General features: G+C 40.8%; 1 protein-coding gene across 1 annotated transcript in view; it reads left to right on the top strand.

Annotated features, from left to right (window-relative positions):
* Dpp4 (dipeptidyl peptidase 4) overlaps positions 1 to 24,602 on the top strand; it is an 81,367-nt gene that overhangs the window by 21,359 nt on the left and 35,406 nt on the right. The window contains exons 3-10 of the mRNA XM_028769236.1: positions 4,184 to 4,279; positions 4,829 to 4,920; positions 6,112 to 6,186; positions 12,279 to 12,331; positions 12,439 to 12,511; positions 13,211 to 13,331; positions 17,029 to 17,189; positions 18,683 to 18,795. Coding sequence (XP_028625069.1) covers positions 4,184 to 4,279; positions 4,829 to 4,920; positions 6,112 to 6,186; positions 12,279 to 12,331; positions 12,439 to 12,511; positions 13,211 to 13,331; positions 17,029 to 17,189; positions 18,683 to 18,795 — 784 coding nt within the window. The remainder of the gene's footprint in view (positions 1 to 4,183; positions 4,280 to 4,828; positions 4,921 to 6,111; positions 6,187 to 12,278; positions 12,332 to 12,438; positions 12,512 to 13,210; positions 13,332 to 17,028; positions 17,190 to 18,682; positions 18,796 to 24,602) is intronic.

Raw genomic sequence — 24,602 nt, forward strand, 5'->3', positions numbered from 1 at the left:
AAGAAAGAAAGAAAGAAAGAAAGAAAGAAAGAAAGAAAGAAAGAAAGGAAAAAACAATCCACAGGGAACATTTGTTGTTCTACTTGTTCTAGTGTTGCTAGGCTCTGGGACTGTTTGTGAATATATAGAAAGTGGTTTGCATTCAATTTCCTGAGCACCGAAATGAACCTAACACGAAGCAAGGCAGGTGTAGGCCCTGTGGGTGTTTAGGAGCATTGACTCATTTTTGATCTGCATGGAGATCCACATGGAATATCAGGAGCTGAAGGGAGCTGGAGTGAGGCACAGATGAGGGGCTTAGCAAAGCTATACGCTGATAAGAGACCAGACTGAGCAGTGTCAGAAGGGAGCTAAGAGGTAAGTGTTTAGTGGGGAAGGCAGCATGAAGGAAATAATAGCCCACTGGAGGATATAAGATAACCTCAAAGGGGTTTGGACTCGATTATTAATTTTAATTATCAATTAAAATTATTAGAATTTTAAATGAGAAAACCTGAGTAAACAAATGTCCATACAATATCATTTAAATAAAATAGAGCCAGGTGACCTATTACTTTGATTCATCCATTTCCCTTCTTACAAAACCAAGAGCCAGTGATATATGCTCTACCATGATGTCTCTTCCACTATAGATCCATGTGTGCACTTACGTAAATACATTTTCTTCCCTTTTATGGGTACATTCCAACTCTATGCCAGAAGAGAATGAGACTGTGAATGTCTATAGTTAGTATATTTCAATTTCTATGAATTTGTGGGTGTGTTTTGTGCTGCTAGTAGACGAGTAGCTTTTGATTAGCTGAATTTATGTCCTCAGTAGTATTTACCAAATAAAACTTCCTTCTTAACTATTTGAGGTAGGAAAGAATAGCTGGATGGACTCAAACTACTGATAACATTAGTGAACAAATCCAGTTGTGTTGTTTGTTCCTGCTGTAGGAGTTTGAAAATACTTTCAGTAGCACAAGACTTAGCTTCTTGATTGAAGAAAACTCAAGAGTGGATTTTGCTCCTTTGCTTTCTGCTCATAAACATCATTATCTTAACAACTTACAGGGACACGCGAAACACTGAAGTGAAAAACCAGTGTGCTTCGTACATCTCTTCAACCTAACACATTGGGTTTCAACAACGTCTATGAGCTAACAAAGAAAATGTAGCAATTTTATCTATGGAAGCAGAAGGTTCAACAAACAGATATTATCAGGTTAGCTCAGAAGGAACTACTGTTAAAAAGTTCGTTTGAAAGGACAGTTTATATTAAGAGAATCACTTTCCCATGGGCTTTGAAACAAGTAACAGGAAAATGAAGTTTTACTGACACGCTTGTGATGTGGCTGGGCTGTGGTGAGGTGTTTCCATGCACATGGAAACGTTTGCGAACATGGAGGGAGACGTTAGGCTCTGTGTGATTAGTCTCTGGGGTCAGGGAAATGAGTAACTTAACTTTGTGTGTAATACTTGTGTGGTGAAATCTTACATCAAGTAATAAACACCTCCTCTCTCTGTGTGTGTGTATGTGTGTGTGTGTGTGTGTATCCTACTATCTTACTGAGCTGTGCCAAACAGAGTTGAAGCAAAACAAAAACAAAAGTACAACCCTCCAGTCCTGTTCTTTAAAAAGCACATGTCGCCGGGCGGTGGTGGCGCACGCCTTTAATCCTAGCACTTGGGAGGCAGAGGCAGGCGGATTTCTGAGTTCGAGGCCAGCCTGGTCTACAGAGTGAGTTCCAGGACAGCCAGGACTACACAGAGAAACCCTGTCTCGAAAAACTTAAAAAAATAAAATAAAATAAAATAAAAAGCACATGTCCTGGCTGAGAAGACTGCACTGAACATAGAGGTTGTTCTCACTGTGACAATGATTCCTTTTGCAGAGACGCCTCCCTTGTGAAGGATAAGAGTGGGATTTGTGGCTGTGTGTATAAGAACAGGCATTTAGAAGGCAGTTTTCTCTCATGTCTGTTGAACTAAACAACGATAATATGTTACCCAATAGATTCTGTGACCGTCTCAGCTATGGGATTTACCAGGTTTACAGTATCAGACATGAATTCCTTCCTGTGGACTGGTTTTTGAATCAGACAGAATTTAGTTAACCCCCGTAACAAATAACTGTGCCACAGTGGTGAATTCAGGGACTTATGCTAGCTCAAAATGCTAAGAATAAGGAATTTTTGAGTCTTCAACCTTAGACACAATGTCTGTGCCATCCCTTTGAAGGCCTAGGAAACATTGTGAAGAGCCAGAAGATAGAGAGATGGGTTGCATAATACGATGACACAGCTATTTCAAGGTTGAATTCACCTTAACTTCAGCTGCCTACACAAGACTGGACCTGCCAACAGTCAGTTCATGGATGAGAAAGGAACTTACCGGTCTCTACCCATCCTGGCTACTGGCGGATTCTGAGAGAGAGAGGAATCATTATATTGAGCTGTGCATCCACTAGTTTACCCACCAGCCTCCAGCAGAGAGTTTCATACTCATGTTCACTTAGATGGCCCTCCTCAAGTTCGGTGGCTCACAAAACAGAAGACATGAACTTAGAATAAGGACACATAGGGGAGAGTAGGAATTAACAGGGGTGGTGCACTGCACACATATATAAAATTTTTAAGGAATACATTTAATTTAAAAAAAGCTGTCAACACAAGTCATAAAGTGATATGAGGAACAAATTAGAGAGGGCAGAATGGAAGTCATTACGAAAGAATTGAGAGACGGAGGACAGAAGCAGGTGAAGTCTTTACAGGGAGACGGGAGAGGATGAGGAGCAGAAATGGGAAAGGCATAGATGGTGCCCACATTCACTCCCAGATCACATGGCAGGCTGAGACCACATCCGGAGGCAGCGGACATGAGCTGGGAAGAGAATGCTGTATCGGACAGTGGAGGCCTGCTAGTGTCACGAAAAGGCTTCCAAATGCTCCTGGAAGTAACAAAGAAATGCAGGGAGCTTCTGAGGACAATATCAGCAGGCTGAAAGGCATTTTGTTGGTGGTATGGGGGAGGGACAGCAATTGAGAACTTGAAGTCACAACATCTAGAAAATAAGTACTAACTGGTACTTGTTTCTATCTATATGGCAGTGGAAGGAAATAAAAGAGATCATAAAAAATGATTCCAGAGACCAGTAAGATGGTTCAGTGGGTAAAGGTGCTTACTACTAAGCCAGAAAACCTTTGTTAGATCACAGATGCAGTGTAGAGGAAGGCAAGGAGGAAGAGGACCAGTTCTTGCAAGATATATCCTTACTTCCACTCATATTCAATGACATGTGTGTGGTTTTTCTCAAGCAAACACACACACACACACAGAGCATAACAAAAACCATGTTTTTGTTGTGGTGGTTGTTATTGTTGTCCTTTGTCGAGACAGACTTTCTCTGTGTAGTCCTGGCTGTTCTAGAACTCACTCTGTAGACTCAGATTTGTTTGCCTCTGTCTCCAGAGTGCTGGGATTAAAGACATGTGCCACCATTGCCCTGGGCTGGGGTGGATTTTTAAAAACTGATTTGAATTTGGGTCCCTACTAGCAGAATATAGAGCTTCACTGATTTCACCAAGTACAAGAATAGTGATAGAAACCAAGAACTGAATACGTCAAAGGTCTCTGAAGAACAACAGAACTTGGGGTGTTCTGAAGGCCTCAGCAAAAGATGATCTGGCCCTGAACCGTCTCCTACAGTAGTCACTGGCCTCATGTACTTATGGACTTGAAATGAACATAGTTAAAATGAAATGAGCTCTAAGTCAAATATAGGTACCAGATTTTAAAGAATTAGTACAAAAACGATTATGGAAAGTCTCATTAATAACATTTAAATATTGGTTAGAGGCTGAAATGATAATATTTTTGCATGTTGTGCTAAATACAATATGCCATATAATTAAATTATCTTTGTCTTCAACTATGGCTGCTAGAAAATGCACTGATTGCATTTCTGTTAATATTGCTGCTCTAGATATTCTCAATGAAACTTGCTTCTATAATATTAAACACATGATCAATTTATACTTAAAGGAATTCTTACTCCACTGACCAACCTGAAATCTTTCAAGACATATTTTGCATTCTGTGAGCTTATTTTAACATTTTGTGAACAGGTATGTTATTTTATCTAGAACTGAGCTACTCTATCTTACTGAATATTTTCCTCTTTTTATTTTCCTATCAATAGATGAAGCGGCAGCTGATAGCCGCAGAACTTATTCACTAACTGACTATTTAAAGACTACCTTTTGGATCAAGTCCTACTCCTTGCGGTGGGTTTCAGGTAAGGCTCGTGTTTCGATGGATGAGAATGTTATGTTTGCACTCAATCTAGAGAGCTTGGGTTACTATGGGCTTTGGTCAATGAGAAGATACAACTCTTTCTTTTAAAACTGTGCAGTATTTGTTCTTGCTTAGAAGTGTAAAAGAGAGCCTGTTGGTGGTGGTATACACCTTTAATCTCAGCACTTAGGAGGCAGAGGCAGGCAGATCTCTGAATTCCAAGTCAGTCTGGTCTACAGATTGAGTTCCAGGACAGCCAGGACTACATAGAGAAACCCTGTCTCGGGGGACTAGTGGGATGGTGTAGTGTAAAGGAGAAAGCAGGAGGAAACTGAAGTGTTTCTTTGCTATATACTGTAAAGAGTTAAATGTGAATTGAAAGTTTGGCATTAATGGTGGGCATATAGATGAGTTTAGTATGATATTCTTGAATTCTGTTGGCATACAGTATGTTTATGTGCCCCGTGTGTGAACTTAATTTTTTTTTTAAATGTAGCTTATGCAAGTGTTTGATAGCAACTTGTAATACTGGCCATTTTTTTCTCTTTAGATTTTGAATACCTCTACAAACAAGAAAACAATATCTTGCTATTCAATGCTGAACATGGAAACAGTTCCATTCTCTTGGAGAACAGTACCCTTGTATGTTTAGTCACAGACACACTTAGTTCACGTATGGAATTCTGGGGACTGTTTTCATTTCTTTTCCAATCATGAGGACTCATTTCTCATCCTGTTGGACTCTGCAGCCCACAGCCCAATGGATCTTTCTCTCCTTCTTGAAACGCTCTCCGCCTTGACTACTTTTTAGTCTCCTTTGATGATTCCTCCTCTAGCTGTGTGTTTGAATGTAAGTGTTCCTCCGGCTTTGTCTTCACCCACTGGTCCCTTCCCACACTTTGGGTGCTGTCCTTGGGTAAACTACATGCATATCCATGGCTCTGGTGTTTGTCCTTCACGGCCTTGATTCTCATACATTCATTAACACTGAACTCTCAAGATCCGAACTTCACTTTCCAAGACTATACTGGCTCCTCCACAGCTCCCATAGGCATACGCAATGTAGTTCAGCATCCCAAACTCAACTAGAGACTTTTCCCTCTTCAGTGCCCTAGTGTCTCAAGCTATCATACTTTTCTGGCTCAATTCCTAGTCTTGGAAATGACCACTCCGATCTCCAAGTCACTCTACAGCCTTTCACTTTCCCTGTATTTAGCTGTGCAGGTTTCTATTGACTTCCTTCCTCCTCTTCACAGATTTCCATTCTGTGTCTCAGTTTCTATTCTAGAGACCAGGCTGAGACAACACCCCCTCACTTCCTTCTGGTTTCAGGCGTATGTCACCAGGGTATCTTGGGAAAAAATAAATAATTAAACACAGTACTTTCACCTTCATGTACAAAAACAAAACAAAAACAACAACAATAAACAACAACAAAAACCCTTAGTTCATGACCTGTTTGGGGGATTTAATGTCCTCTCATGTTCTACTATGTTGGCATAGCTATGCTGTGTTAGGGTTACAGGCAACCCCAAACATTCTAAATATGCACATTCTCTCCCATACTGGCTTTTCTCTCATGCTCCTCCTCCTGTGGGCAGAGTTCTCTCTCTGTCCAGGAACCTGCCTCTTTGGCTGATCCTTCCCTCTCTGGCTTTCTAACTGTCATGGTTGCCCACCTTATACCACTATCATTTGTGTGGGTGACTGTGCTATCTCGTTGTGGCTAGACATCCCTAAGGCACAATCCATATGTGTAGAGTTCTCTCTACTCTGTGAATGATCAAGAATCATTTGAACCATCCAGTTTTCTTTCTTCCACTTGATCAACAGGAAAGCTTTGGAGTAACTGATTATTCAGTGTCACCCGATCGACTGTTCGTTCTCTTAGAATACAACTATGTGAAGGTAAAGAAAATGCTTTCTTCTGTGATATTTTCAAATCCAGCAAATATGTTATGTTCTAACTGACTTCAAGTATATATGCACACTTAAGGATAATATCTAGTAACGCCACTGACAGAAAAATTTACTGCATATATTTAAAGAAATACATTTGAATGATTTTCAGTACTAGAAGGCATTATTAATACATTGGAATAGTGATTACACATAATAAAATTTATCATAGGGGTTTATGATATAATTTTAAAGTAACTTTTGTGTCTGACTTGTACACACAGGGTCTAGTCCTGTGTCTCTCTCTTCTCAGCCTATGTACATAGTATGACCTTCAATAAGTACTTGCTTTCAAGATGTTATCACCCTCATCTTCCAGAAGAGCATCTGGATAAAGCCCAAGTCTACATCCCAACCTTATTCAAGCCAATCTTGAATGGAGCTTAGCTCTAGTCACAAGGTTCTACTGAGATCATTGAGCATCTCCCAGTCATCTATGGAACATAGAGTTCTCAGATATTTAAAAAAAGAGTTATCAAATTATACATCTTCATGGTCACCAGAAGTCACTTTAGCTCAGCTTATTTTTTTTTAATTTTTTTGAGTTGATAACAGCTGTCAACTATAGAGACATTTTTATTATTTCAAATTTTGTCTGCCTTTCCAGTCTCTCCTTCATGACTCCTCATACCATTCCCCCTCTCCTTTGCCTCTAAGATGTTGCTCCCCCACCCACCCAGTCCCACCTCACCCCTCTAACCATCCTCCTTCTCTGGATCATCAAGCCTCCACAGGACCAAGCACCTCCCTTCCCACTGATGCCAGATAAGACAATCCTCTGCTACATATGCATTGGAAGCCCTGGACCAGTAGGCCCATGTATACCCTAGTTGGTGGTTTAGTCCATGGGAGCTCTGAAAGGTCCAGTTAATTGATATTGTTGTTCTTCCTATGGGGTTGCAACCCCTTCAGCTCCTTCAGTCCTTCCCCTAACTCTTCCACGGGGTCCCCTGACTCAGTCCAATGGTTGGCTGCGAGTATCTGCATCTGTCTTAGTCGGGTGCTGGCAGAGCCTCTCAGAGGGCAGCCATACCAGGCTCCATTCTTGGCATCAGCAATAGTTTTAGGGTTTGGTGTCTTTGGATGGGATGGATCTAGACATTACCCTGCCTTGGGATCCATCCTATCTGTATAGAGAATTTTAAAGTGGGTTGGAAGGACTGAAACTGTTTAGAGATACTCTATATTGAAAACAGAATACAACGGTGATGATTCCTACTTTTGATTTTTTTTCCTACTGGAATAAATATTGAGTGACCTTATCTCATAGATCAACCTATCTGAACACTGGCCAATCCAAACACTCCCTTCTCCCTTTGACTCCTTGGAATGGTGCCGTCCCATCATAGTGTTTACCTTGAATCCACCACATGGGCTTTACTGTCACATTCTACTAAACCCATCAACTCTAAGCAAATTAGATATCTGTCACTTTTACACATCTCTTCTCAGTTATTGCACTTGTGTGCATAACACAGAGCTTCTTATTACAATCCCCAAAACAAATTTAATTGAGAAAAAAAAATTAAAGTCCTGGTGCCCAGCTTTAATCTGGGATTAACTTGCTATCAGAATTTTCTATTGGTCTAGATTATTCTAACTAACAACTGGGGGTGCAAACTGGTGGATGACAGTTATGAATGTTAAAACCTAATCATGTATGAAGGTAAAGCTGAAGCAGGGTGAGTGAACCAGGTCAGTTCACTGTTCGATGGTCTGGTGTAGTGCAGTGTTAGATGCAGCTCCCTGGCATAGCCATAGACATCAGCACCAGGGGTGTATGTTGTCATCCTTGATTTCATGTGTTTTCTAGACCCTTCTACTCACTCCAGGGAGTAGTCAACGTATTTCCTCTATATTCTAATTTAGGTTAAGTCACATCTATGGAAAGCAATACCCTCCAGTGGTGTCTCTTACACAGAATGAGGTATCATCTTCTCACGGCACTGTAGAGCCATTGTGCACGGATCTCATTCTGGATCTCAGTCTGTGAGCTGATAGAGCACTCTGTCCCACACTCATGGTGGTTGAGGAACACTTCTCTTCCCCGCCCCACTTCAGAGTCACATGGCTCTTGAGTTTTCTCAAGCATCACTCACACTCCCATCCAAGAGCCAAAGCTCTTGCTCTCTCTTTCTACTGGAGCCTTCTTTCCCAGCATCTTCTGATTTCTGTCTTTTTGCTGCTTTCCTGGCTTGTTTTGGGTCATTTAAATATGGCTGCCCATCCTTCTGGCCATCCTTCAACCCTCACACCACTCCGACACATCACCTTTTATTTTCTTCCTAACGTTTATGCTGTTTTGATAGTTTTTGCTTATTTATTGCCTTCCATATTTCTTGAGAGTTTCCCTATGTTTTACTCTGTACTGTACTGGACCACAGCGGTACATGCATGCTTTGTTGCAGAACATTAAATTGCTAAATAGCTGCAAACAATGGACTGTATCTTCCGTCTTTGTCTCTGCCTCTGTCTCTCTGTCTTTGTCTCTGTCTCTCTTTCTCTGTCTCTCTCATATATATATATATATATGAGAGAGACAGAGAAATATATATATATATATATATATTTCTGAGAGTATCTAGAGGGCAATAGCATTAACACCTTCAAAAAAAAAAAAGAAAAGAAAAAGTTAGTTTTATTGCATCTTCTTCTTCCAGTGTCCTTGAGATCTTCTTCCATCACATCTGCAATCGCTATTCCTAAGTTGTAATGAGTAGGCATCCTGCCATCATACAGATGCTCTCCTAGTATCTCTGTTCCCTGCCACACACTCTGGAGATGGGACTGTGTTCTCTGTCCTGTGCTGATCATGCATGATGGTCTTGGAAGCACTTCACATGTAAAACTGAAGTTAGGAAAGCAGCTTCTCTGACCTTGTAGAGTGGAGACTTTCGTTTCTAGGGTAAGGGACGCCGCAGCTTATGATCTTAAACATGACCTTTCCTGTCTTTGCTTTTCAGCTTTTATTTGACAGCCCTTTCTCTCCTGTTCTCCATGGCAATCATCCACTAAGAACTCAGCCCTAGACTCTTCTTCCCCATAGATTTCTCTCATGCTCTAGAGCTAATTTAGGACTGCACGCTTGCTTTGCCTGCTTCCATCATAGGTCTTGGTACATTTTATTGTGATTTCTGTGTTGCAGTCCATGTTCCCATGTGCTCTGTTTAGTTAGCAGACCTTCAGTGAAAGCAGGTGATGGCACCACTCTTTATAGACGAAGGCGATAAACCTAATTCATTTTATACCTCATGAGAGTTTTGTCACGATCCCAAGATGATCTCAGTCTTTCTTAGTTTTTCTAGATTTTACCACACCTTTTGGCTTTGGAAAATATTGTGTTCTAGATTGCCAGGAAACAAACATGGGGTGTGTTCAGTAGTCCAGTGTCCAAAAGGAATGTATGACATACGAGAAATGGGAATGTGATAAGTACTTGTTGACATGAGGGTGGAGGAGGCTGAGAAGTAATAAGTAGGTAAGTTGAGGAGCCCTGACTTCCCCTCAGCTTCACTACCAGACAGCCTCCTCAGTGACAAAGCTTGAATTTTATTGTAGTTTGTTTTCTGAAACAGTACTGCATTGTTTGTACTAAACCCCAGGTATCGAGTAATAAGACTTGCTGTTTTTAAAATTTTATTTAATTTTTTTTAACACTCCAGATTGTATCCCCTTCCCGGTCCACCCACTGACTGTTCCACATCCCACACCTCCTCCGCCTCTTCTCCATGAGGATGTCTTCACCCTCCACCCCCCACGCTACCAGACTTCCCCACCCCCTGGGGCCTCCAGTCTCTTGAGGGTTAGCTGCATCTTCTCTGACCAACCCAGTCCTCAGCTATATATATTTTGGAGGCCTCATATCAGCTGCAACATGCAGCTTCTAGGCTGCATGAACAAACAAGGCTGCTATGAACATAGAACACATGCCCCTGTGGCATGGTTGGGCATCTTTTGGGTATATGCTCAAGAGTTGTATAGCTGGGTCTTCAAGTAGATCTATTACAATTTTCTGAGGAAACTCCAGATTGATTTCCAGAGTGGTTGTACCAGTTTGCAACACAACAAGCAATGACGGAGTGTTCCTCTTTCTCCACTTCCTCACCAATGTGTGCTGTCACCTGAGGTTTTGATCTTAGCCATTCTGAGTGGTGTAAGGTGGAATCTCAAGGTCATTTTGATTTGCATTTCCCTGGTCACTAAGGACTTTGAACATTTTCTTAAGTGCATCTCAGCCATTGAGATTCCTCTGTTGAAAATTCTCTCTTTAGTTCTATACCCCATTTTTTGATTGGATTGTTTGGTGTTTTGGTGGTTAGTGTCTTGAGTCCTTGCCTTGCTTTCTTACCCATGCAACCATTTGAGAATACAAATGCACACCCAATGGATATCAAAAGCTCCTTTAATTTTATTCACATAGAAGCAGTTTTTCACAACGGCGAGAGTGTGCTCATATGCACCACATATCTCCTTCTCTGTTTTTTCTTAGTTCCCTAAAGTCTAGCATATTTCTCTCTGTATTTTCTATTAATTCATATGATTCTATGGAAATCTATAGGGATCCTTTCCAGTTACTGCTTACTCTATTGAAATGGAATGTGATAGCACAGAACTCCTCCTTCTAATTCATTGCTCTAATGCATTTCAAAACTGGTAGATACTGTGTTTGGGGGCAGGCTTAGTTTGCTGAAAGTAAGCAAAAGGTTCCTAAACACTCCCTTGTTTTCTTTTCCTGGGTCTTCTCTATAAACATCCTATATTGAGGAGGGTACATCTGTAACAGTGCAGGAGCCAACACTGACGCATTATTAACTCAAATCTACAGTTTTACACTGTGGTGACAATGTGTAGAATATTCATTGAAGAACCCTTGAGAGTTCCTATTGTGGGAAGTCCCCTGTGTTCTGTTTGTTCTTCCCTCCCTGCAGCCAAGCACCACTGACTCTATAGTTTTGCCTTTTCCAGGAATCTGTGTATTTATTTCAGTATATAACCTTTCTGATTGCTTGATAGTTTATTATTAAAAAAAAAAACCACTCTGAATAGTATCCTATCACATCCTCTATCATGATCTGGTAATTCATTCACCTGTTATTGAAGGATGTTTCAGCTGCATCCATGTTTGGACAATCCTGAGTAAAGCTGTTGTGATCTTTTGTCTGTAGGTTTGAAAGACTAAGGGGTTTAATGATCAAGTCATTTGGATATGGAACTTTCCTTACTCTTCTCATTGATGTCATGTGCTTATTAGCTGGAAGACTATTTCAAGAAAATTTCCTTGTTTCCATGTTTTATGATTTATTGGAAAAATATGTTCATAATAGTCTCAATCTTTTAATGATTACAAGGTCTGTTGTGGTGTCTCGCTTTTCATTTCGGATAGTGGTTTCTTATTTCTCTGTAATGTTAAGTAGGTAGCAGTTTTAAGTGTCATATAGAACCAGCATTTGGCCATTAATTTTCACCACTATATGCTTTTATTTCATATTGGTCTTTACTGTATTGTTCCTTTCTTTTCACTACCTTGAATTTATTTTGATGTTCATTTTCAACTGCTTGGTTTCTTAGTATTGAAGACACACATATATTAATTTTTAAACATATTTCATATAGCTTTAAAAATTCCAACACTAGATATTAAGTAAACATTCCTTCTCATCTCTACCACCAACAAACTAAGAAATAATCTAAGTATTTTAGAAGCTATGTAGGTGAAAGGTGAAATTTTGAGGTTTTTTTTTTTTTCTAAACAGGTACCCTTGCTGTACTATGCAAGCAATAGTATTGCTCAATATCTAAACTGACACTTGGGCCCACAGTGATCCTGTGAAAGGTTCTTGAAGGAGGTGATGCAAAAGAGAATAAACTCTTTATGATCTTTTACTAGGTGATTTCAAATATGTTTTCAATTCAAAACTTCTAAGAATTCAAGGAATGATACTGTATGTTGAAATTTGAAATTTATGCCTTGCCTGTAATCTTGAGTTAATGGCCAGCCAATTGGAGTCCCAGAAGCCTGAGATGTCTGTTTTCTTTTGCAGCAATGGAGACACTCCTACACAGCTTCATACATTATTTACGACTTGAGTAAAAGGTCAGCGACTCCACCATCAAGATCACTAGGCTTTCCAAATGTAATTTTAAAGGCTATCCCACACTGGGTTATTATTTTGGAAACGTATCCTCTTATCTTTTCTATAGAGAGTTGATCACCGAAGAGAAGATTCCAAATAATACACAGTGGATTGCATGGTCACAAGAAGGTCATAAATTGGTAAGTACATTTCTCCTGACAGAAACAGATTGGCTGGAGTCTTTTCTAGGCAGATGCTACTGACTCTAGTAGAAAGCACACATTTTGAAAGCCCTTTCAGTCACTATATTAGTGATATAGGGTCATTACTCCAAACAATATTTAATTAGCCCAGAAAAAATTATCAGAAGTGTCAGCCATATTGTGGCTTATTCATTGGGGAAGTGCTTCTTAAACTCTTAACTTCTCCTTGTTTGCTGTGCTTGAATATTTTTGAGTCTCTCTTCAAAATCACTGCAGTTGTAAATCCTGTTTATGGTGCTGGAAGAATGATAAAAGCCCAAAAGAATTTACATAACAAGATGGGATGTTTTTCTGCAGTTGCTCTACATTCCCCCAGTAATGTTCCAGACAGGAAACACAAGCCTAGAGGATCCTGCGTAGATGGTCTGTGGGCTAGGTCATCACACACACACACACACACACACACACAATCATTTTCCCCATAGTGACAGCTGAAAGCCTCCTTGTTTCAACATATTAAAAACTTTTTTATTGTTATTTTGAGATGATTGACCGTATACCTGTAATTTAAGAATGAGGTTCTTTCTTAGATGGATTCTCTATGGTTATCTTCTTCTTTGAATAGTATTTTAAGATCCCACTATAAACACATTGTAACGTGATTACTGATATCAATATGTTTTTTGATCTTTTTAGGCATATGTCTGGAAGAATGATATTTACGTTAAAATTGAACCACATTTACCTAGTCTTAGGATCACAGCAACAGGAGAAGAAAATGTAATATATAATGGAATAAATGACTGGGTTTATGAAGGTAAAGGCTAAACTTTTAACCAGAAAGTCTATAGCTTTTAAGAACTCTTCAACATAGCTGTGCTAAAAACTGGGGCAGTCAGTAAGACCCAAAATGAGTTGTGTACGTTAACATTTCGTGAGATAGCTTTTAGACCTCACAGTGACACAGAACCTTCTGCCCCCGTCGTCTCACAGTCCTCTGCTTGTCTTTGGTTTCCTATCACAAAGGGCCTTTCTGTGGCACTCCTCTAGCCTTACCAGGGCGTGACAGCATCCAGATTAGCATCAGATGTTTCTCCAAGGACGCCTACCTAGTCCAGAAGTTTCCAAGAAAAGTGAACTCTTCCACAATATTAAAGAGAGAGAGAGAGAGAGAGAGAGAGAGAGAGAGTCTACAGTTGCCAAGTGGAAGGAAAGAAATTGCTTGTTTTAGAAAGAATATGTGTTCATTCGAACTAACCTGGGATGGACTGTGATTTCCTGTTTTTAAAGAAAACAAAAATAATTAGGAAAGTTTAGTCAGAATAAGTAGAAAACAATACTCAAAACCTTCAAAAGGAATATTCTGGCTTTTAGGATAAAGAGATTTAGGCACTATTAGGAAAGCATTTGCATGTGTCAGTTGCCAAGATAAGAGGCATTTTTGAGGCTGTTCCAAATTATTCACAAGAGTGCCTCATATTTGTTAGAAAGACTCAGCCTCACTTCATCTTGTTATTTCTTAGCTTCCTACTTAAATTTTGATTCTTAGGAGAGTCAAGTTAATGTAATGGTAACATATGACAACAAGCAGAAATAGTGTCAAGAGAAAGATGAGTTTCCATTTCTGTAAGTGTTTCATTAAAACCAACAATTGAATGACAAGTTCTTTAAGAGCTTGGCATCCCAACATTGAGGGTCTTTCAGGGCCTTCAAGATGGAACAGAAACAACCTCCTCCTGGACTTGTGGCTCTCCCTGGAAACAGCTGGGTGTTACTACAAAAAGAATTTTACCAACTCAGGCTGTCTCCTCTACATAACTGTGACTGGAGGGATTTCATTTGTCATGTTCACATCTGAGTGACTGGATGCAGGAAATACCCTCACGGCTTTCAAAGGGCATTCCTCTAAAGATGGGTCTCAGTGCCTAGAGAGATATAACTATATTTTTAACTAGAGGAGATATGCTCTGCCTAACAAATAGGTACTAATTGAAACATGGCCTTAACTATACCCCTTATCAGTGTTTGAAAGAAATTTTAAAAATGAAAACCCTAATCTTAATTGTATATATATATATCATATGTGTGACATTATATACCATATACAATATATATGTGATATGATATAATATATACCACATGTATGTAATATATATTGTATGTATGTGATGTGATATAGCATATATTATATATATATATATATACATATATATATATATATCATGTGTATGTGATATAATATATAATTTATATGTACATACATACACACATCCTTGGAAGTGTATTGTAGACATGACTCAGTGGGTCAAAATTCTAAGAAATAAGATCTGGACTCAGTATATGGGGACTTCTGTATGGAAAGTTTTGAGTTTGTGTATGAAGGCCTGAGTTATAGTTCCTGGCTAAAACTTCTCACTTAATCTACCTCAGTTTTCCTCTCTGTAAAATGGTCTATGAATAGATTAACTTAGGACTGTCTCTGAGGACCAAACTGAATGTGGTTTATAAATCATGTGACATAAATATAACTTCACAATTCAGGTTTAAAGCAGTCAAAGTGATAGCAGGCTACCATACCAAGGGTTAGGTGTTCTAAAATGAAACTGCTGAAAAAGAGGCGAGTGTGAGCCATATAAGATGCTGAGTGTGAGCCATGTAAGATGCTGAGTGTGAGCCATGTAAAATGCCAAGCACACTCTCCAAACTGACAGGTTAATTCTTGATTCTACTAATTATTAGCCATATAACTTAAGGCGATATCTTTACATTTGTTTAGCCCTGTTCTGTTTGGGTTACCTATAAAATGGGTTATCACGAAGATTGCCTGGAGTAATAAATGTCAACCATTACCAATTCCTGGCACATGGCACTCAACAAATATAAACGACTCATAAAAATAAATGTTACATATCATTACTGTTATTATTCTTATTTCTGCAACCATCATTTCTGTTATTAAAAATGTATTTTTGGAGAGGTGGAGAGATAGCCCAGTGTTTTTTTGTGACATTTGCAAAGCACCTGAATTCTAGTCCCGGCATTCACACTGCTACCTCACAACTGTTTATAACTCTAGTTCTAACAGGACCCAACACCTCTGGCCGCCTTGACCACCTCCACTCATGTATCTACATACCCACATACAGACATATCCATAATTTAAAACAAAAGCAAATGTATTTTCCAGCCATTTTCAAAGAGCTTTTAGTGATCCAAAAACCAATTGGCATAAGTAATTTCCTAATCTTAAGATTGCAGAGTCTGTGTTTTGGTTCTTATGCTGATACCATCAAATGAAATGTAAATTGGGGCTTTCCACCATCTACCTACATGTTTATCAGTTTTCTATCATCATAAAAAAATGCACAAGAAGACATTTTTAAGGAGGAAAGATTTATTTTAACTCAGGGTTTCAGAGACTCAGTTCCGGCTCACTCGGCCACTTGGCCACATTGGTTTGCCTCTAGCAGCCCAGTACAGCTTGGAAGGACACACTGTACAAGAGGGTTTTACTTCAGAGATAGAAAGAAGCAAAGAGAAAGGGCCTGAGGTTCCAATATCCCTTTCATGGTCACAGTCCCAGTGACCCAAGTTCCTCTCAAGACGATCCAAATCTTTAGCTCATCACCACTTTCTAGTTGCACCACAGACTGAATGCCAATACTTTAACTACGTGAGTCTCTGGAGGGAGTCCAGACCCACACCACCGCAATCTGGATCTTAAGTCCCCCGTTGACAAGGCAGATGTGCGTATTTTAGAAGCCCGAGATCAAACATCCTGTGGATAGGGCCCCTGGTAATCATAGTGAGGAACTGCCTTTGTCAGAGCTTGAAAAGGAGTCCTTCAATATACTTGAAGGCGGTGCTTTTCTCTCCATTGGATTTACCTTTCATTCTCTTTCTCTATATATCAGGGGAGGAGTTTAAGTCAGGGAGCTTTTAGTTTCTAGGCTGGGCAAAAGAAATGTTTCCCTGTAGGGGTCTGCAGAATTCTCTCCATTCGAAATGCATCCTTTCCACACTTTATTTGTGCCAGAATAGTAAACTTTGGGCACGATATTGGTTTGATAGCCTAGAGCTAGGCACCACCCACCAGTACCTCGTGGACTTGGTGAAAACTCTGCCCAGTCAGGGAGAGTATGCTGGCATGTTGACTGTTTGAAAATTAGAAAGGAAAATCAGCCTCCTGTGTGAAATTTACTTTTAGTATGTTTTGAGGCATAAATTTAGAGGATTATAAGATAAAGAAAAAAATAGAGAGCTTATATCCAATATTGCATACTGAAATATTCTAAAATGGTCCAATGAGTGACTTATTTTTACAATCTAGATATATCCTTGAAGATTTTATTTTTATTCATTTGTATTACTTCGATTTTGGAATCCCAGCAAATGTGAAACGGTTCATTAGTTGAACTCTACTATAATTACTAAAGCTAATGAGAACAATATTTTGAATGCCAAAGCCAATTTATGAGCTTTCTTGTAACAGAACAATTTATGTCTTTTTTCAGAGGAAATCTTCGGTGCCTACTCGGCACTGTGGTGGTCTCCAAACAGCACTTTTCTAGCTTATGCCCAGTTCAATGACACAGGAGTGCCACTCATTGAATACTCCTTCTATTCTGATGAGTCACTGCAGTACCCCAAGACAGTGTGGATTCCATACCCAAAGGTCTGTGCTCCCGCTCAGATTGTGGTTCTGCAATTTGATGGGGGGGAAGAGAATGGTTGCATTTAATCCCTTCTTGCTAATGAAAATATTGTCAGTCTCTCTTCAACAGCTTTCTGTGATTTCTCTTGCTGAAGTCAACAGCATCTGGGCAATTTTAAAGTATTTTTATTATCCCAGGAAAGAGTGTGATTTAAGGTTTTGTAATTTCTCCAAAAACTCTAAGAAATGACAAGCAGAAAAAGATGGTGAAAATGATTTTGAAAGAGGTAGGGGAGGGGTAGGAAATGCTTGAATGAAGGGAAAGGGAGGCTGTAATTGAATCAGGAGCTCATCTCATTTGTAGAAGTTGGAATGAGCCCGAACTGAAGTTGAAAAGCCTGGTTATATATCAGATTGTATTACTAATTAACAGGATACAGTGCATGACGAGTTTCAGTGGCTCTGTTACAGGTTTGGCACTGACGTGAGTTTTGCACGTCCTACATTTGAGACAGTCGTGTCGCATCCTGGGTTTCAAGATTGTTCCCTGCTATCCACGCTGTGTGTATTAAAATCAAGGATCTTTGTCAAGCAGTATAAGCCAGGAGAGGGCTTTAGAAGGGAGCCAGGAATTCTTCAGCACCATAACAAAAACGGCCATAGCTTCGTCGTCGTCGACTACAGGAAAAGCTAACAACGTATTTCTGCCGTAAATGATTTGGAAAAAAAAGGAGTTTTTATTTTTACCAACTCACTTAATTTGCCTTATGAAGATCTGCCATTTTAGGAAGGGAGAGGAAGTTAAAAGGAAAAAAGATCCTAAATTAAATATGGAGATGTGTTTTCAGAGAATGTTATTTTTTGATGAGTGAAACTGAAGGGGAAAAAAGCTCCATAAAACAGTCTCTAAAAATCATATTATTTCTAACTAATCTGTCAATAGAATATCCATGTGTGCATTCTAAAAGGCTTAGAGACTTCTGTCGTAATACTGACTGTTGAGCCCCACAACACGGTCAACCTGGACTTGACATGAAGTTACACCACCCATCAGCACTGTTGGCTCTGGCTTCAGGCTTATCTTTCTGGTATAACAAGCCTTTGATGCTATACAAGTGATATTCACAGGGAAGCCACCAAAAACTTTTGTCCTATAGAATCAGAATATATTGGCAAATGATAGAGTTGCTTTTTTAAAAAGACGTTTGTCCTCTTCTGGCACAAAGCACACAGATGATGAACAAGTGAACATGCGTGGTTTAAATATGAGTGTTTGGACCTTCATGTTTTATAAACACACACATGCACACGAATATTTTTTTTACCTGGACACATAAAGGATTTTCTTTATGTTCATTTAATTTCTAATTAGATTGTTTGACAGTGTCCAATTGTTATAATTCTATAGTCATAATTCAGACATTTTAATGCAGTTTAAATTTGTGTAATGATGAGACTGGTTTTTTTTTTTAAAAAAAAAATCATTATCAATTCTGTGGGTTTTTTTCCCCTAGGCAGGAGCTGTGAATCCAACTGTAAAGTTCTTTATTGTAAATACAGACTCTCTCAGCTCAACCACAAGTACGGCTCCCGTCCAAATCACTGCTCCTGAATCTGTGGCAACAGGGTAAGATGCTCCACCTGAGTGCTTGGGTGGAGACCGTTTCCTGCTCGCTGCTGCTGCTGCATAGGGCATTTCAGACACAGATGGCAACATCAATCATAGCATTGTCTTGTATCATTGATCCGTTCTTTTGTCTGGGGACTTCCTGTTGACGCAGTTCTAAAGACGGGCATGCACAGTGAATAGGGCAGCCAGGCATCACTGGAGGAAACAGGCGATGACCAGTTAAAAAAACAAGTATTGGTCTAAATTGCCAGGTGGTAATAAATGTGAATAAAATCACAGGGTGAAAGTGGCTAGGTAGGGGGTTCCAGTGAGAATACCCAAGGCTAGAGAGGAATCTCTCCATTGGATGACATGTGGGGCTGCTACAGGCAGAGAAAATCCAAAGTTCCATAGAAGGTATGTTCTGGAATCTTAAAGGCACTCCAGTGAGGGAGAACAATGATACTGCAGGCTAAGGACCGTGCAGGCTTCTCTGGGTATGGCAATAAGCTGTCTACAGCATAGTGTGTCCACCACAGTTGGTGGGTCCTGTAATGACCTGTTAGTCTGTAGCCAACACATTTTTATTGTAAAGCGCCTGGGTGCCTCTTCAGAAACAATTCCCAGATCTGGGACTAGCTTTAGACCTCAGCATTGTTTTAAAAACCATTTTTTACAAAGGACTGAATACCCTCATTTTGGATGAGCGGTACTTATTCTGCACAGATCCAGAGAAATTCAGAGAAACTGTGGGTCACATTTGGGAAGCCCAGCAGTTGATTAACTCTCAAGATGTCATGTGCTTAAATAATCTCAGATGGCTGAAATCCTGCCTTGCAAGCACTGTAAGATCAAGTAAAAAGTCAGAGCATGCGTAATTTTCCATATAGCTTTTTATGTCACTCTATTATTTATGCTGGTTTGTTTTAAGTAACAGCTATCATGTGCTGAGCATCCACTGTGTGCCAAACATGGGCTTTAACACATGATCACTCTCACTACTTAAGTTATCTTAAGTAGCTCTCTTCCCAAAAGCTATTATGACTCGTCTTTCGTACAGATAAGAGAATGAGGTCCAGAGGTTAAGAAAAAGACCTTAACCTTGGGAGGGCCTGTTCAGTTAGGCTCTCTGGATAGAAAGGGGGACTATGAGAAACTTTCTCTGTGACTAGAGCTGGTGCCCTCAGGGAGCCAGAGATGGCATCAGAGCAATAAATAGTAAAACATACTGTTCTTCTCAATTGATACCATCAAGCTTGGTGCAAATTGTGTACTATGCTGAAATTCACTAGCTTGGTTAGAAATAACTGTACTAATATGTTTATTCAGGCAAGGAATCTTACCAGTAAGAATTTTAAATTCATCAATTTGTCCATTAGTTGTTTTTCCCCCCAAGATATAAAACTATACCCAAAGGTTCTAAAGCCTGTTGTTTCAACCCAGAAACTTCTTAAGTCAACACTGATTGAAAACCCACAATTTACAAATTCAAGGTGTGTAAAAGGGTGTGGGTATGGACTCTTCTAGCATTTCTAATCAGGGAAGTGATACCAAACTTTCATATAAACGGCTAGGAGAATAAAGTGACCACCTCAGGTTGGCCGTATTCCAAGTCGGAAGGCTTGATGGGTTTTCTATGGCCCGAGAGATCAAAGAAGGCTTCCTGCAGAATGTGCCCCGAACGGGTGACTTGGAGCAGGAAAGAGGAAAGGAAAGCGCTGAGGTGGAACCCACAGAGCATGGGAAAGGCTGGCCAGGGAAAGCCTGGATGTACTACTCTCGCTGGGACCTCTCAAACTGTAGCCAACAGCTGTCGGTAGAGAGGTGCAGCCCAGAAAACAGTCCCAACTAGAACTACTGTAGACCTCAAAAAGGGTTATCAAACTTTGTAAAAATCACCTGAAAGCCTTTATTTCTATGTGACACAATCCTGTGGCACGCTTCTGGAGAATAGATGGACGATTGTTGCGTGTTGGGCAAGCCTCAGGCTTGCACCCACTCCTTCTCTTAAGTTCCTGGAAAAAAAGTAGAGAGGATCTGGGGAGGTCCTCAGAACTGTCAGAACTCCACTGTGAGTGAGCTGGGGAATCACAGAGAGAAAACAATTTTTTAAAATCACACAGCAAGTTAACATGGGAAATAGGAATAAGGAGAACAGACACCTTTGCTTACTGAATGAAAACGAGGACATTGACTATTCAAAGGCATGGCTGAGGAGAAGGATTTTAATTGTAGATACGAGAAAGCTAGAGGCATCAGGAGGGGTCCAGAACGGAGAGAAACAGTCTTAACATGCAGACTGAACTGTCCATGAAAGGAGAGAGAAAAAAGGGAGAACGAGTGAGGAAGAAAGAGAGGAGGAGAGAGGAGTTGCTGACCAATAAGACAAGAGCTGAAGACCAAGAGATCTCCTGGCCTAGAAGCTGGGAGAGAGCAAGTGAAGCTCAGTGCGGCACTCCTGGAACTCCCCACCCCCACCCCTACATACGTTTAGGACAGAGGGTGGGGTTAGAAGTGTTGGGAGGAGCTACAGGTACTGAGTGACACTTGGCACTTACTAGAACAAAATGATTGACTAGCTAGATTTAACATCGAGCACTCTCTGTGGCCTGGGCTAGTTAGTGATCTGCCCTTGGTTTCTCACTCAGTCCGCACAACACCCTATGATATTGTTTTCCAGGTCACCTCACAGATGATGAAAATGCGTCTTCCCTGCCAAGAAAGCCCCACTCAAAAAGCACAGTGGGAAAGTGCCGAGCTCAGAAGAGTTAGCCAAGTCTTAAGGACTTAGTGTTTGCTCTTTGCGAATTAGTCACCTTCTTCTTCGCTCTTCCGTACTTCCTTAAGCTAAAGGTGAGGGCTGCCTTATTGGCTGCCTATTTAGAACAAATTACCAAAGAGATGTCTGTCTTAGGAAATGCCACAGGGAAGTGTTCCAGGGAGAATCTAAGATACAGCTGTGATCTCTGTTAGTACTGCTGAGATCTTAGCTTTTCTACCATGAGACCTTAGGACCACCTGGGAAAAATATTCTCTCACTTGATGAGACAACATTTCAGGCTTTTAGCAAAAGACCCCCAGAAAAAAGGCAGTCCTGACAAGGCATACTTAGTGAGTGTCTCTCTGCCTTGCGCTTCCTCTTGTGACTCGCTACATCCTTGAGTTGACTATCAAACAAGCTCAGTACCACCCTTCCTGACTCTGCTCAGGTCTCCTCACTCATTTTGTTTGTCCACTCCTTCCATAGAGCTTCCAGCAAGTGGAGTCCTGTTAGTGGCTGAGCCTGGTCTGTGCCTCTGTTAGTAATTAGAATGTGAGTACGAGGAGCCTCTCTACCACCCTCAGAGATTAAGTCTTGAGGCTGATTAGGTTATTTAAGCTGATGGTTTGCACTGACTGCTCCAAATGGGAATCTGAGAGCTCAAAATGTTTGAGAGGAAATATTATACAATACAGATGTTACGGAATTCCTAAATTTTCTTTACAGTTGTGTTTCCAGGGCCAACTGAAGCAAGACAAGATCTGTCAGAGAGGGAATGGTAACTAGTGTCCAGCAGGATGACTGAGACACAGTGTCTGATACTGTAGAATTACTGAAGAGATAAGAAGCCAGGTGGCCAAATGGATGGGTTGGTAGATGACTGGATGGGTGGTTAAGAAAGTTGGGCTTTCTGTGTGGTCCTGTATGCATGTGGTACAGGAATGAATCGCCACAGCCAGCTCCAAGGATAGCTTTCAAAATCATCCTGTGTACCAAATCCTCTTCTCTCTCTCTGACTAGCTATATGCAAATTCTGCAGGCTAGGACTACAGGACTGGAGAAGGTGTCTCTAGTGAGATGATCCCTCCCAACATCCAGTGAAGAGCCTCAGAGGCCCAACACACCCAGCTGATGATTTACCCTGTCCTTGTTCTCCCAGACCTTAAGGGACACACTAGATAAAGACTCCCTCTATCTCTCTGAACACCAGATGACCCTTGGTCTACACACTAGGCTCATCAAAGCCTGAGATTACCAGGCAAGAGGTAAACTGGACGGGTGTTCCATCCCTTCAGCCAGCATGCAGGTGATGATGCCTGTAAGAAAGCAGACAGATTAGGCTTGTGTGCTACACAATGCTGTTTCCCTCAACCCTCCTGCATCCCATCCCACCCATCCCTCTTCTCAGCAATCTGTCAGTGGACCCAGGAGGGTTGGCATCCCTATCAGAGCAAAGGGTGGCATGAAGCCCACGGCCGGCACTGGCAGTACGCCTGCTTCCTTTGGTGACTCACTGAATTAATCAGTCCCAGGCTGCAGTGGCTCTGGGTAGCATTTCCCCCCTTCGCTATTCCTTCCAGTTAGCAAAGCATAAGCATCATTAATGTATAGTTGAAACATTTACACAAATTAAGGCAGCAATGTCACCTCAAAGCCTTTTATGAAATGCTTTCTCTTTGCAAGGACAAGAAGTCACTTTTCAAGATTTGTCACAGCAGGATGTCCTATGAGTGTAGCCAGCTGACTTTCTTCGTAAAATTTAGCTTTACGTAGTTTAAGGAATAAGTAGATTTCATTGAGAAAGGAGTTGTACACTTGAGGAAGCATAGGAGTGGAATGAAATAGTAGGACTTCCCAGTGGGACAGGGAAATATTTACAGGAGGGGCAAAGAGGGACAGGGGAATCTGAAGCCATCTGCTTGATTTGAAGTCCGGCTCCAGAGGTTTCTGATTGGTTGGTCTTGGGAAAGTTACTTAACTTCTCTACACTTGTGTTTCCTCATCTGCTAAACAGGAACCACAATGGTACCTGCCTCACAGAGTAGTCTTGAGGCGTATGGGAAGTAGCCAGTTTCTTGCAAGTCAAGTATAAACTCTCATAAATCCAGAAATTCACTGTTTCGACATGAAAACCAACCAGGCTCTCCTGGTGGCTGATGCATTTCCAAAGCTTTGAAGCCTTTGTTGGGTCCCTCTGCCCAACTTAGGACAGGAGATCCAGGTTCAGAAGGAGGCTTGGCTGTAGGTGTGGAAATCCCCCAGCATTTCCCACTCACTATGAGAGAGGAAGTTTGTTCAGGAACCGGCCCCCTCCTCAGTCAGCAGTGTTGTAGTTGTCCTACAAAAGATAGTTGGTAATCCTGCTGGTGGCATGTTCTTTTTATTTACAGTGGGGACTTAAACCTTTGAGTCAAGTGTTGAGGTAAGGCATCCACCCTTTTATATCTTTTTCATAACTCTGATGTGTCATCTTGGTATAACGTTGGCTCGGGGCTGTGATTAGAAGAAAGTACAGTTGTAAAAATGTTTTAAAACAGACTGTCTTATTTATACCTTGGTGAAAGGCCTCCACTGAGCCCTCTTGGAGTGCAGAGTACATTCTGAGCCTCTGACAGTGACTAAGGTATCAGACCCAGGTTCATTAACCTTTATCTAGGAACAGACAGGGAAGGTGGCCAGGTCACATAAGGTGGCCAATGCACACGAGTTCCCTGGCTGCCCTCCCACATTCCATTACTCAGTGTTTTCAAACGGCAAACAGTGGCTTTATAGTGTGGACGGCCAAGCCTGAGGTACAACACAGCTTTCGTAGATAAAGCTACCTACCACGGGTGACATGGGACATGACAGGGTTCTTTTCTTCTCTTCTGCTTCTCTGCAACCAGAACACTTTTTAAAAGAGGATGAGTGTTTCTGAGTGCCGGCATGCGTTTGTGAGCTAAAAGACTTTCTCCTCCTAACAGATGGGTTCACAAATCTCATCAGATTCTCCATAGGGCTTTCTTTTGGGTTTTTGAGACATGGTCTTATTTTGTGGCCTCGGCTGGCTTTGAACTTCCAACAA

Source organism: Grammomys surdaster, unplaced genomic scaffold (assembly GCF_004785775.1).
Source record: "Grammomys surdaster isolate TR1022 unplaced genomic scaffold, NIH_TR_1.0 191, whole genome shotgun sequence".
Taxonomy (NCBI): domain Eukaryota; kingdom Metazoa; phylum Chordata; class Mammalia; order Rodentia; family Muridae; genus Grammomys; species Grammomys surdaster.